Here is a 12,824-nt window from a genome sequence, read left to right as displayed (position 1 = left end):
GACCCTCCGATGAGGGTGGGCGGCATCTGCCGTGTAGGTAACTGCGCGTTATTGTGGTGGAGGATAGTGTTATGTGCGAGTTGCAGGGATGTTGGGGACAGCACAAACACCCAGCCCCCGGGCCATTGGAATTAACCAATGAAGGTTAAAATCCCCGACCCGGCCAGGAGTCGAACCCGGGACCCTCTGAACCGAAAGCCAGTACGCTGACCATTCAGCAGAGTCTGGCAGGATTTCACTGATTTATATAGTTTCAGCTTTAATTTTCTTATGCAAGCAAGAATGCTTCTAGGGTGGGTTGGTGGGTCACTGGCAAGCATAAAGGAACATGTGATAGCATTATCTGAGCAAGTGCTGTAGCCATCAAGTACAAATGCCTAGTGGAGCACATTCTGGTGTACCGTAACCGGACGCTGCTTTAGTTCTGCCCCTGCAGCATTTGAAGGGGTGTTACATAATATTAGGCTATTACATATTTCTTTAGCCAGACTCAGTGGTGCTGTTATTTGACATCCTTCTATTCCCAAGATAGCAAGTTTGATCTTTGCTGAGGTCGGTGGCATTTAATGGCGTTTAAACATGTCAATTCAATATCTCTGGCAGCTGGGACATTAGAGAACTCCTGTAGGAAAAAGATTCCATAGAAAAAGTTACTGCATGGTGCTAAAGTAACAAAGTTTGTACAGACAGAACAATAAAGGATGATTATTGTTATAGTCAATACTATTAGGCCTATACACCCCCATGATAAAACCTGAATAAGTAAGCCTGCAACATATTTAATATTGGACGATTAAGATTTTACAGATAAAAATCTGTAGAATAATTTTCAGGCATTCAGTAATTTTATTAGTGTTTCTTCAGTGTTCTCCAACAATTCTTTGGCCACAACATCCTCAGAGAAATGTTCAGTCTTCACTGGTGGTAAAGATCCTCCACCCTTAGATACAGTTCACTGTTAATGGCTTAATATAATCGCGGGCCTCCATGAAATAAATGGTATCTTTCTACTTCGTTGCTGTACCATTCTTATCGTATTCTGGGTACAGAAGTATACAATTTAAAGTGGAGGCCTACATTTGTCAGTTTTGTGCAGTAACAGAGGCACAGTGGCCAGTATAACTGAGGGTATATCAAAATAATATTATAACCTAATAGTACATACAGCAAGTGACAGTTCGTGGATCACATTCGTTCACGTAATCAGCTTGTACTTTTATGATAATAGCCACAGTATCTCAAGTTTTATGAGAAATACGAACCACGGGCGTGATCTTAAAAATCACACGTGCATCGACTATGGTGAAAAAATTGAAAACCGAATTAAATGTTGAAAAGTGTAGCCTACTTTTTCATTTAACTAATATTAACCTATAGGCCTAACTAGGAAACACTTCTGCAAAGCAACTTATTATCCGTTATTAAGTGTTGTTATTATACTCAAGTCATTGGCTAACTGTTGATAATTTATGTCGAAAAATGCGACTGAAAAACTACATTTTTAAAAATACATGCAAAGTTTAACATCAGACTACCGGTACCACACAGGGCTATAAAACGAGTTTCCAAGGAGTCGACAAATTAATAACAAAAGAGCACAGCGTTTTAGCATTAGCCAACCTGGAAAAGTATATTGGAAGAGCTTTCGTCTTTTCCATCACAAATTCGGCAAAATACGCACTTATCTCTGTTTTCCGACATTGCACCACTCAAGTACCAATATCAAATCTGTATCAAATCGTACGCACTAAAATGATTGCTCTAAAATGATTGGTACCATCTGAATCTGACAGCAAGTGCAGTATAGGCAAAGTACATAAATAAATTTACCCTAACATTACCAAAATATCTATAAACAAATCCTCAGAGAAAGGAAAGAGAATAACTTCCAATGTATTTCACGCCTATTCTGGAATCGAAACGCCTGTATTTGTGACGATCTGTGTAATGTAAACGGATTGCTAAATCCTCGATATCTTATATCGTTATTTCGATAAGGACATCCATTATTTTTTTCTACTTTACATAGGGCCTATGCATTTTCAGCATTATAATCAATCAATCAATCAATCAATCAATCACTACTGATCTGCACTTGGGGCAGTCGCCCAGGTGGCAAATTCCCTGTCTGTTGTTTTCCTAATATTTTCTTAAATGATTGCAAAGGGAATTGGAAAATTATTGAACATCTCCCTTGGTAAGTTATTCCAAATAAATTGCATTTGTGTTATATTGAAATAGTGCTTGGAAGATATAACCGAACTGTCCGTATGAATTATTAATGGATTTCAGTTGACCTTGTGAGTTTTTATTAATGATTTTCTGTTATTCATTTCTTTGTCGTACTGCCAACGTTTAAAATAATTTAGTTTTGAAAAAAATTCTCATTCATAATACTTTTTAATTATGTTTTACTCTTTTATCCTTCCTGCTTATTAATTTAAGATTAGTTTATTTTATTTCGAAAATATAACCGGGGATCACCCATATGCGACCCTGGAATTAATAGCCGGCTCCCAACTTATAGGCTGGAAGGATAGAATACCGGTATGTAAACGATATGAGTAAAAAACTGGAATCACAGGCAAGGCTTTTTGCGGATGATGTTATTCTGTATAGAGGGTAAATGAGTTGCAGGATTGTGAGCGACTGCAGGGGTACTTAAGCAATGTTGCGAGATAGACAGTGATGTGGATGTAAATGGGATGAAAAGTCAATTTGTAAGTTTCACCAAGAAGAAAAGTACTCTCAGTTATAATTATTGTGCTGGTGGGTTGATAGTACCTCATGGGGAGCACTGTAAGTACCTACCTGTTAATTTAAGGAATGATTGGGGGAAATGAGATTAACGAGGTTGTTAAGAAATGATACAGATCTCTTCACAGGGTTAGAAGAGTATTTAGGAGTTGTAGTAAGAATGTAGGGAGCCTCCGTGGCTCAGGCGGCAGCGCGTCGGCTTCTCACCGCTGGATACCGTGGTTCAAATCCCGGTCACTCCATGTGAGATTTGTGCTGGACAAAGCGGAGGCGGGACAGGTTTTTCTCCGGGTACTCCGGTTTTCCCTGTCATCTTTCATTCCAGCAACACTCTCCATTATCATTTCATAGCATTTATCACTCATTAATATCACCTTGGGAGTGGCGACCCCATTGTAATAATAGCCTATAAGGTTCATTCATTACATCCCTGACCCGGTCAAAGACTGGAAAACAGGTTGTAGGTTTTCATTTTTCATTTTCAGTAAGAACGTAAAGGAGGGGGTGTGTAAGTCTATGGTAAGACCGCATTTGGAGTATTTAGAGCAAAATCTTGGCAAGAGGGAGTGATCTGCCCAATCTATAAGAAGAAAGGAGATAAAAATAACCCTAACAACTACAGGGGTATAACGTTGCTAGATACATTAAGTAAAATATATACAGGTGTGTTGGCCAAAAGGTTAATGAAGTGGGCAGAGGGGGAACTGATTCTGGAGAGGCTGCAAGCAGGCTTTAGAGAAAGGATGAGGACAACAGATAATATTTTTGTAGTGAAAACAATAATAGATAAGTATGTAAAAAAGACAGGCGGAAAAGTGTACATTACTGCTATTGACTTGGATAAAGCATTTGATTCTGTGAGCAGAGGGGCGGTCGTGGTCAAGATGAGAAGGATAGGGGTGTCCCAGAAGATGATAAGAGCGGTTGAAAACATATATTCAGAAGTAAGGTGTTCAATTAAAACCAAGGAGGGAGCATTATTTGGGGAAATATTCTCTAATGTAGGGTTGAAACAGGGTTGTAAGTTGTCACCAGTACTGTTTCTACTCTTTATAAATGATATCTTTCAGTCGAAAGGTTTTGAGGCAGGGGTATACCCAAGCCTTGAGAACCAGGATATTCCGGGCCTCATTTTTGCTGACGACATCCTTCTGTTCACTTTGACACCCTATAGTATGCAGGGTAGTACAAATGTGGTAGTAAATTACTGTCAAGTGTGGAACTTAAAAATTAATGCACAGAAAACCAAGGTAATGGTGTGCAAAAAAGGATACAAATTGTCAAAGAATGAAAAATGGTGGATGGGTGAGACGAGGTTAGAAGTTGTCAAGAAAGTGGAATACTTGGGTTTGATATTAAGTGGAAATGGGAAATGGACGGAGCAAATAAAAAGATCAAAACTAAAAGGCATGAGTGCACTGTCAGCCATTAGCATACTGGAGAAGAAGATGCCCAACACAGACTACAGAGTGTATAAAATGTTTTTAATGCAGTAGTTAAATCTAGAGTGTTGTATGGAGCAGAAATTTGGGGAGTCGAAGGGAGGGTTGACTCACTTGATACAATTACGAGTAGATTTGGGAAAATAATTATGGGCCTACCCAGTTGTTCAGCTAATTGTGGAGTGAGAATGATGTGCAAAGATATAAGTCTGCGAGTGGATATTATTAAAAGGATAATAAAGTATTGGTTGAGAATGAAGTTGCGAGAAGGGGGCGAAATTTTACAGATAGCATATCAACACCAAATGAAACATCAGAACCAAGGATACTGGGTGGATGGGGTACGGAACGTTTTGGAAACGACAGGAATGGGATATTACTGGGTAAAGGAGTGTAAAGAGAAGTTGGGAACATGTAAAAAAAATAGTGCTAAGAATTAAGGATATTGAAAAACAAAGCATTGATGCACAATGTAGAAGTAAGAGGTCATTAGAAGAATTTTGTAATGTCAGTGGGAGAATGAGAATAAATATAGAGATTATAACAAAAAAGGGAATGGGAGGTATAATATGGTGGTTAATGTGGATACATAAAAATAAAGCCTATAGACGAAACAGGGATGAAAATAAATGTTTACTATGTTCTGAAGAGTTAGGATGAGATTGTCCAATGACTAAGAAAATACGAGAAAAATTCATAGATGAGGAGGATGTAAAGAAAATTGAGAACGAAAATCAGTTGTATAAAATTGTAAAGTTATTGAACAGAGAATGGATGCACCCGAATAGAAACGCAAAATTATTTAACATTATTAGGGGAATGTGGAGCAGGAAAATAAGAGAAGGAAAGGATGTGGTACATGCCAGCCAGGAATTGAAGTGTGCCTAAGGCAACCTAGACAATATAACTCCGTTGAAGTCTAGAGCCATTAGTCACATAGGCTTAAGGTATAGTATGGAACTACCTTGTTACAGTAGCTCTATTAGTTTCCTGTATTGCCGAATAATAATTTTGTTTTACCTCTTTTCTTAACAGCCTGTAAAGGTAATGTTGAGATTTTTTGACAGTCTGTAAAGATATCACTATACATAGATGTTTCGGTTTTTCTGTCAAAATACCATATTTGAACGCAACTCCACTATTCAGCTTATATTATTCTTTCTCTGTTCAATCTCTAATCATCTGCTTTATATAAATATTCATCGTATGTACCAAGTATTAACACAATTCACAATAGCTATATAAAGTTACTCTTTCTAATTTTGTATGCTGCATGTATCACAAATTTTGGAACGGTTACAATAAATAATACCCTCTCCCTAATCTATGGTTTTCGAGATTAAGGGAGACGGGTATCTTTGACTTTGAGTATTTAGAGTAGTTTCAGTGTATGGGATCCTCATTAGGACTACTTGATACAAGAACTGGAAAAAAATTGAAAGAAAAGCAGCACGATTCGTTTTGGGTGATATCCGACAAAGGAATAGTGTTTCTAAAATGTTGCAAACTTATGGATGGGAAGACTTGGAGGTAATGAGACGAAATGCTCAACTATATGGTATGTTTCGAGTAGAGAGTTGGCATGGAATTACTTAAGTCTCGGTAGACGAATATGCTTGAGCGGTTTTTTGGAAGTAGGAAAGATCATGAAATAAAGATAAACTTGGAATTCAGGAGGACAAATTGGGGTAAATATTCCGTTAAAGGACGAGGACTAAGGTGTTAGGATGAATTATCAAGGAAATGTTCGATAAATTTCCAAGTTGTTTGGAAATGTAAGTAGCTAGGTAAACAATTGATAGGAAAAGGTGGTAGCCGATAGGGTGATAGCCCTAAATGCAGATCATTGATGATTGCTGATTGACTGATTGTTTCCCCTTCCAAATTCCCCTTTGATTTCCTTTCCTTTACACTGACAAGGAAGGGGACAAACCGCAGTATTGACTCACCACTTTCTGGATTATTGCTTATATTTCAAAGCCCAGGATCCTTATTACTGCAGAGTGATTTTTGTACAGATTGTAGATAATTCTTCTTTCTCGGTATCTGATCCCGATCACCTCAGAATCTCAAGTAGCTGAGACCAATCAACATTATCGAATGTCTTTTATAGATCTACAAACGCCATGTACGTAGGCTTGTTCTTCTTAATTTGATCCTCTGAGATCAGACGTAAAGTCTGTATTGCTTCACGTGTCCCTACATTTCTTCTGAAGACAAATTCATCTTCTCCCAACCCAGTTCCAACTTGTCTTCCCCTTTTTCTGTAAATAATACGTGTTAATATTTTGCAGGCATGAGATACTAAACACATTGTGTAGGTAACTTAGTAGTTTTCACACTTCGCAGCACCAGCTTTCTTGGGAATATCTATAACACCATTCTGTCTAACATCTGATGACACTTCTCCTGTATCATATGCTCACCTTACACACTAAAAGGAATAACCTCGCCATGATGGTTTCTCCTAAGGTACCGGTAATCAGTAATTCCGAGGGTATGTAATTAATTCCAGTTGCCTTGTTCCTATTTAGGTCTCTCAAAGCTCTGTCGAATTCCGACCTCAAAATTGGATCTCCCATTTCATCAGCATTAACAGTCTTTTCTGTTTCCAGAAACTTATCATCTATTCTTTATCTTGATACAACTGTTGGATATGTTTCTGCCATCGTTCTGCCTTGTCGTCTATCCGTAGATGGGGTTTCCGGTCTGAGCTCTTAATATTCGTACAACTAGCTTTCCTTCCTTCAAGGATTCCTTGATGTTTCTTCTATGCAGCATCTAGGTTTCCACGACCACGCGAAATTCAATATCCTTGCACTTTTCCACCAGCCGGTCTTCCTTAGTTGTCTTGCACTTCCTATCTACTTCATTGTTTAATCGCCTGTATTCTTTTCTGCTCTCCTCATTTTTGCATTGCTGTAACTTCTGTCGTTCGTCAATCAGATCTAATATCGCCTGAGGTATCCATTGATTCTTAGTTGATATTTCCTTTGTTCCTAAACGTTCTTCAGCAGCCCTACTGACCTCGTTCTTCACGACTGTCCATTCTTCTTCTATGGTGTTTCCTTCAGCATTTTAATTTAGTTCTTGTGTAACATGTTCCTTGAAACAATTCAGCACCCTTTTCTTTCGAATTGTCTAGATCTCATATCCTTGCATTCCTTCCTTTCTTCAATTTCTTCAACTTCAGATGGCATTCCATGAGTAACAAGTTGTGGTCAGAGTCCACGTCTGCTACTGGGAATGTCTTGCAACCCAACACCTGGTATCTGAATTTCGGCCTAATCATAATTAATTCTATTTGATACTTTCCAGTGTCTTCAGGTCGCGTCCAGGTACACAGCCTTCGTTTGTGGTGTTTGAACCAAGTATAAGCGAGGACTAAATTAGGATTGGTGTAGAATTCACCTGGCCGTCTTCCTCTTCCTTTCCTTTGTCCCAATCTGAATTGTTCTACTGCATTACCTTCTCTTCCTTGACCTATGATTGCATTCCACTCTCCCATCGCACTTAGAGTATCTTGACATTATTATATTACATCTTCTATTCCTTCATACATTCTTTCGAATTCTTCATCTATCTTGACAACAATAATCATTTCACTATGTTAGTCGTAGTGGCTTGCCGCTGCCCTTTTTACCCATTCACCGTTAAACCAATTCTTGCATTTCATCCTTTTGATTTTGTGTTGATAATTCTGTATTCGCCTGACCAAAATTTCTCCTCTTCCTGCCAAGGTACTTCACTTATACTAACTACATCTAACTTTAGTCTATCCGTTACCCTTTTCAGATCCGCTAACCTATCACAACGATTCAAACTTCTAACATTTCACACCCCTACTCCCAGAATGTCAGTATCCACTATCCTGATGATTGCCCCTTCTCGTGTAGTCCCCAACCGGAGATCCGAATGGAGGATTATTATTTTTACCTCCGGCATATTTTACCCAGGAGGAACGATGAATACAGCATAGCCATGTTAAATATTATTACTAGGTCAAATCAGTTAATCATTATGACTGCCAAAACTTCAACTGCGGAAAGTCTTATACACTCCTTTCGCGATGAATTACTCGTTAGTCTGGTATCTCGACAGGTACCAACGTCCTCTGCAACTACAAGCCGTGAGGTTAAAATTGACAATGTCGCACTCCTGTCAAACGGTAGGCTGACGAGTTCATGGTGGGAAGGTAGTAACAAGCATAAACACGACCGGTTCACTCGCAAAATGTCACCGAAAACACAACATTATGAAAAATTAACAAGCACATAAATGGAAATTAATCACTACTGATCTGCATTTAGGGCAGTCGCTCAGAAGGCAGATTCCCTATCTGCTGTTTTCCTACCCTTTTCTTAAATTATTGCAAAGAAAGTGGAAATTTGTTGAACATCTCCCTTGGTAAGTTATTCCAATCCCTAACTCCCCTTCCTACAAATGAATATTTGCTCCCATTTTTCCTCTTGAATTCCAACGTTATCTTCGTATTGTAACCTTTCCCACTTTTAAAGACACCACTCAAACTTATTCGTCTACTAATGCCATTACACGCCATCTCTCCACTGACAGCTCGGAGCATACCACTTAGTCGAGCAGCACGTCTCCTTTCTCCCAAGTCTTTCAAGCCCAAACTTTGCAACACTTTTGTAACGCTACACTTTTGTCGGAAATCACCCAGAACAAATCGAGCTGCTTTTCTTTGGATTTTTTCCAGTGCTTGTATCAAGTAATCCTGGTGAGGGTTCCATACACTGGAACCATACTCTATTTGGGGTCTTACCAGAGACATACATGCCCTCTCCTTCACATCCTAACTACAACCTTAATACCCTCATAACCATGTTCAGAAATCTGTACCCTTAATTTACAGTCCCATTTATGTGATTACCCCAATGAAGATCTTTCCTTATATTAACACCTAGGTAATTACAATGATCCCCAAAGGAACTTTCACCCCATCAACGCAGTAATTAAAACTGAAAGGACTTTTCCTATTTGTGAAACTCACAACCTGACTCTTAACCCCGTTTATCATCATATCATTGCCTACTGTCCATCTTACAACATTATTGAGGACATTATCAGCAATAGACAAATTGTAGTACCAGTATTAATATGCCGTCAATTTCACGTAAGTTAATAATTACACTTTACCTTAACATAGTAAGATTTACCAAGTTCGATAGCTGCAGTCGCTGAAGTGCGGCCAGTATCCAGTATTCGGAAGATAGTGGGTTCGAGCCCCGCTGTCGGCAGCCCTGAAAATGGTTTTTCGTGGTTTCACATTTTTACACCAGGCAAATGCCTGGGGTTGTGCCTCAAATAAGGCCACGGCCACTTCCTTCCTACTTCTAGCCCTTTCCTCTCCCATCGTCGCCATAAGACCTATCTGTGTCGGTGCGACCTAAAGCAACTTGAAAAAATTGCATCCTAGGACCTGAAGTTTCCTTTTCTTGCTGTTTTGTTCATGTCCGTCGCTTACGCGGTCAGAAAAGTTTTTCAATATTATTCTCCCAAACTTACTAAACGTTTTGGATGTCAATCCCTTCATTTTTTGTCCACAGATACACTCGTCAGTGTCTCTATAGACAGCATTGTTCTCTAAATTGTGTAATGATAGCCTAACAAGAATTTTCTACTGATAAACTAGTTTCCGAAAAGTACTCGCCAACTGTTCTGAGTTCATAATGCTCTGAAATACAGATTTTACATGAATATAAAGTCATAAAACTGAGCACTGGGCACTGAGAATCCTCCTTGCTGTAAATGATCAAAATAAAAAACACCAATCTCTGCTCTTTCGTTCCCTAAATATACCGATACAAAGTTCACAATTCAGTAACCTGCAAACACTGTGTAATACAGAACCAGAAACGGTACTTCTGAGCTGTCCGGTACTTCAAGTAAATCAACATTTAGAAGATAAAACCACAAATACGCGCTGCCTATCTTACACTGCCAATTGAAGAAATTTAATTTTGATGAGAAACGATTCAGATAATCATCAAATTCACTAAAAAATCTCGTTTTTTGTATCCTGTATTTTTTGTCGTTCTCTTCTCCTAATATCCTTTCTTCGCGGCTCGGGATCTCGTCTCTTAGCTGGTGTGCTGCAGGTTAGGTAGGAAGGCAAATTATATAACCTACGGTGCACAGTTTCTTTCCTCAACTTTGGAAACCTTGGAACAGGTTTTGTGACCATTCCATCAGGTTTTTTTCCAATTTTCGTAAGCTATTGTGTCCTTTACATCAAAGTGGTGGGCACAAACAGCAGATGATGGAGTTGCATACCAGTCCTTTCGTGGAATGGCACGAATCCATGCCTGCCTTCCTTCTTTAGGGAAGGAAAAGGTGGATACGATGCCATTTAATCTTAATCTTGACTTGCACCCGGGTACACAACACTTTCTAGGCATCTGAAATGTTTTAAATATGTTATATTTTACACATAAATCGGCGAAAGCAACTTCCAGGCAGAGGTTATGTAAGTCACAACGGACGAGAAGGATTTCCCTCTACCAGCTTTAAGCAGGACTTATTGTACCATTAACAATTTCACGAAAGATGAAGGCAGGGACACGATTTGATTTCAGTATCCGTCTGAATGAAGTACACTAGAATTTAAAACAAAATATTAACACATGGCCTAACCGTGTTTACCTTTCATACAGCCTAAGTACACAGTTGCCAATTCTCAGTACCTCACGGCTTGCAGTTACAGAGGGCGTTGCATGTACCCACCCGATATGGTTGAACCTACGGCTCGGCTATCTGCTTAACTGGATCGCTCACGCCTCCCCACCGCGGCAAGTTCACGCGGTTTGCAGGGGAGGTAATTTATCATATGAATATTTATTGTGATCCGTTGTACTGTAAGTGTGGCCGATGACCTAGCTGTCAGGCCCCTTTAAACAACAAGCATCATCATCAACATCATCACCGTTATAATTTCGGTCCTCTTCTTGTTATTATTTAATTATAAATAATTTTTCTAAGGCCTTTTTCGAGTTTCATCTTGCTAACACACTTCGTCTTCAAGAGTCGAATATTTGGACGAAAGATATTATTACGAGAACCACAATGTGGAACGTGCAAGTCACAATGTCCAGAGCGCTCTAGCGGAGATCCCTGAGTTACCGTGCAGTCTAGCGCTGCAAGTTGCTACTGTAAATAGTGAGCAAAGAGCGATCATCCCCGGATATTTTCATTTTTGGTGGATTTAATGCAGTGAATTTTATATCCAAAAGTGAATCAAATTATAGCACAAAGGAGCACGCTATTTCAAATATGATAGGTGCTAAATAGCAGAAAGTATGACTTTTTTTACAATTTGCTTTACGTCGCATCGATACATGTGTGTCTTATGGCGACAATGGGATAGGGAAAGTCTAGGATTGGGAAGGAAGCGACCGTGGCCTTAATTAAGGTACAGACCCAGCATGTATCTGCTGAGAAAAAGGATTAATCCTTAAGGGCGTTAAGACCCGGAAACAAAAATACTCATTTCTCCGAAATTGTTTAGCGCACCAAAACAATATTCCCAATAGCGGTATATATGTGTAAATCCTAAATATCAAATAGCAAATATTTGAAAACATTGCACCCCTAAGGGATTAAATGAGGTTAGCTCCGGAAAAGAAATTATTCGCCGGGCGAGTTGGCTGTGCGCGTAGAAGCGCGCGGCTGTGAGCTTGCATCCGGGAGATAGTAGGTTCGAATCCCACTATCGGCAGCCCTGAAAATGGTTTTCCGTGGTTTCCCATTTTCACACCAGGCAAATGCTGGGGCTGTACCTTAATCAAGGCCACGGCCGCTTCCTTCCAACTCCTAGGCCTTTCCTATCCCATCGTCGCCGTAAGACCTATCTGTGTCGGTGCGACGTAAAGCCCCTAGCAAAAAAAAAAAAAGAAATTATTCACCCCTTTAAAACCGTTTGACGTACAAAGTTCTAATATTACAAGAATGTTATTATTTTATGTCATATGTGTCAAATTTGATGTACTTCAAAATGTTTTAATAATAATAATAATAATAATAATAATAATGGGCCGATAACCTTCGATGTTAGACCCCTTAAAACAACAAGCATCAACAAGCAATAATAATAATAATAATAATAATAATAATAATAATAATAATAATAATAATAATAATAATAATAATAATAATAATAATAATAATAATAATAATAATAATATTTGTTTTACGTCCCACTGGCTACTTTAATGCTTATTGGACACGCCAAGGTGCCAGAATTTTGTCCCGCGGGAGTCCTTTCGCGTCCTGGTAAATCTACCGACACAGGGCTGACGTATTAGAGCACCTTCAAATACCACCAGACTGAGGATCGAACCTGTCAACTTGGGCTCGCAGGTTGATGTTAAATAACATAGGGTTTTAAAACATTCCATTGATGTACAACTGAGTGTTTGATCCGAAAATATATAATCGTTCCTCCAAAACGGTTTGATGCGCGAATTGAGGATGTATTTTATAGGCTAGCCGACAGAGGACTCTCCAAAGTTTAAAACTTTGAAAGATAACTTTCAATTTAAAACCGTAGCAAAACACTGTATAAAAAAAAAAAAAAAAAAAAAAAAAAAAAAAAAAAAAAAAAAA

General features: G+C 38.8%; 1 protein-coding gene across 2 annotated transcripts in view; it reads right to left on the bottom strand.

Annotated features, from left to right (window-relative positions):
- The window catches only part of LOC136862972 (adenosine 5'-monophosphoramidase HINT3), a 63,578-nt gene extending 61,805 nt beyond the window's left edge, over positions 1 to 1,773 (bottom strand). For both annotated transcript variants that reach the window (XM_067139269.2, XM_068226230.1), the window contains exon 1: positions 1,621 to 1,773. In XM_067139269.2, the coding sequence (XP_066995370.1) occupies positions 1,621 to 1,701 (81 nt within the window). In that variant the 5' untranslated portion in view covers positions 1,702 to 1,773. The remainder of the gene's footprint in view (positions 1 to 1,620) is intronic.
- Positions 1,774 to 12,824: the final 11,051 nt, after the last annotated feature.

This window comes from Anabrus simplex, chromosome 2 (genome assembly GCF_040414725.1).
Source record: "Anabrus simplex isolate iqAnaSimp1 chromosome 2, ASM4041472v1, whole genome shotgun sequence".
Lineage (NCBI taxonomy): Eukaryota > Metazoa > Arthropoda > Insecta > Orthoptera > Tettigoniidae > Anabrus > Anabrus simplex.
Note: the sequence above shows the minus strand (reverse complement) of the source record. Positions and strands in the feature narration are given on the sequence as shown.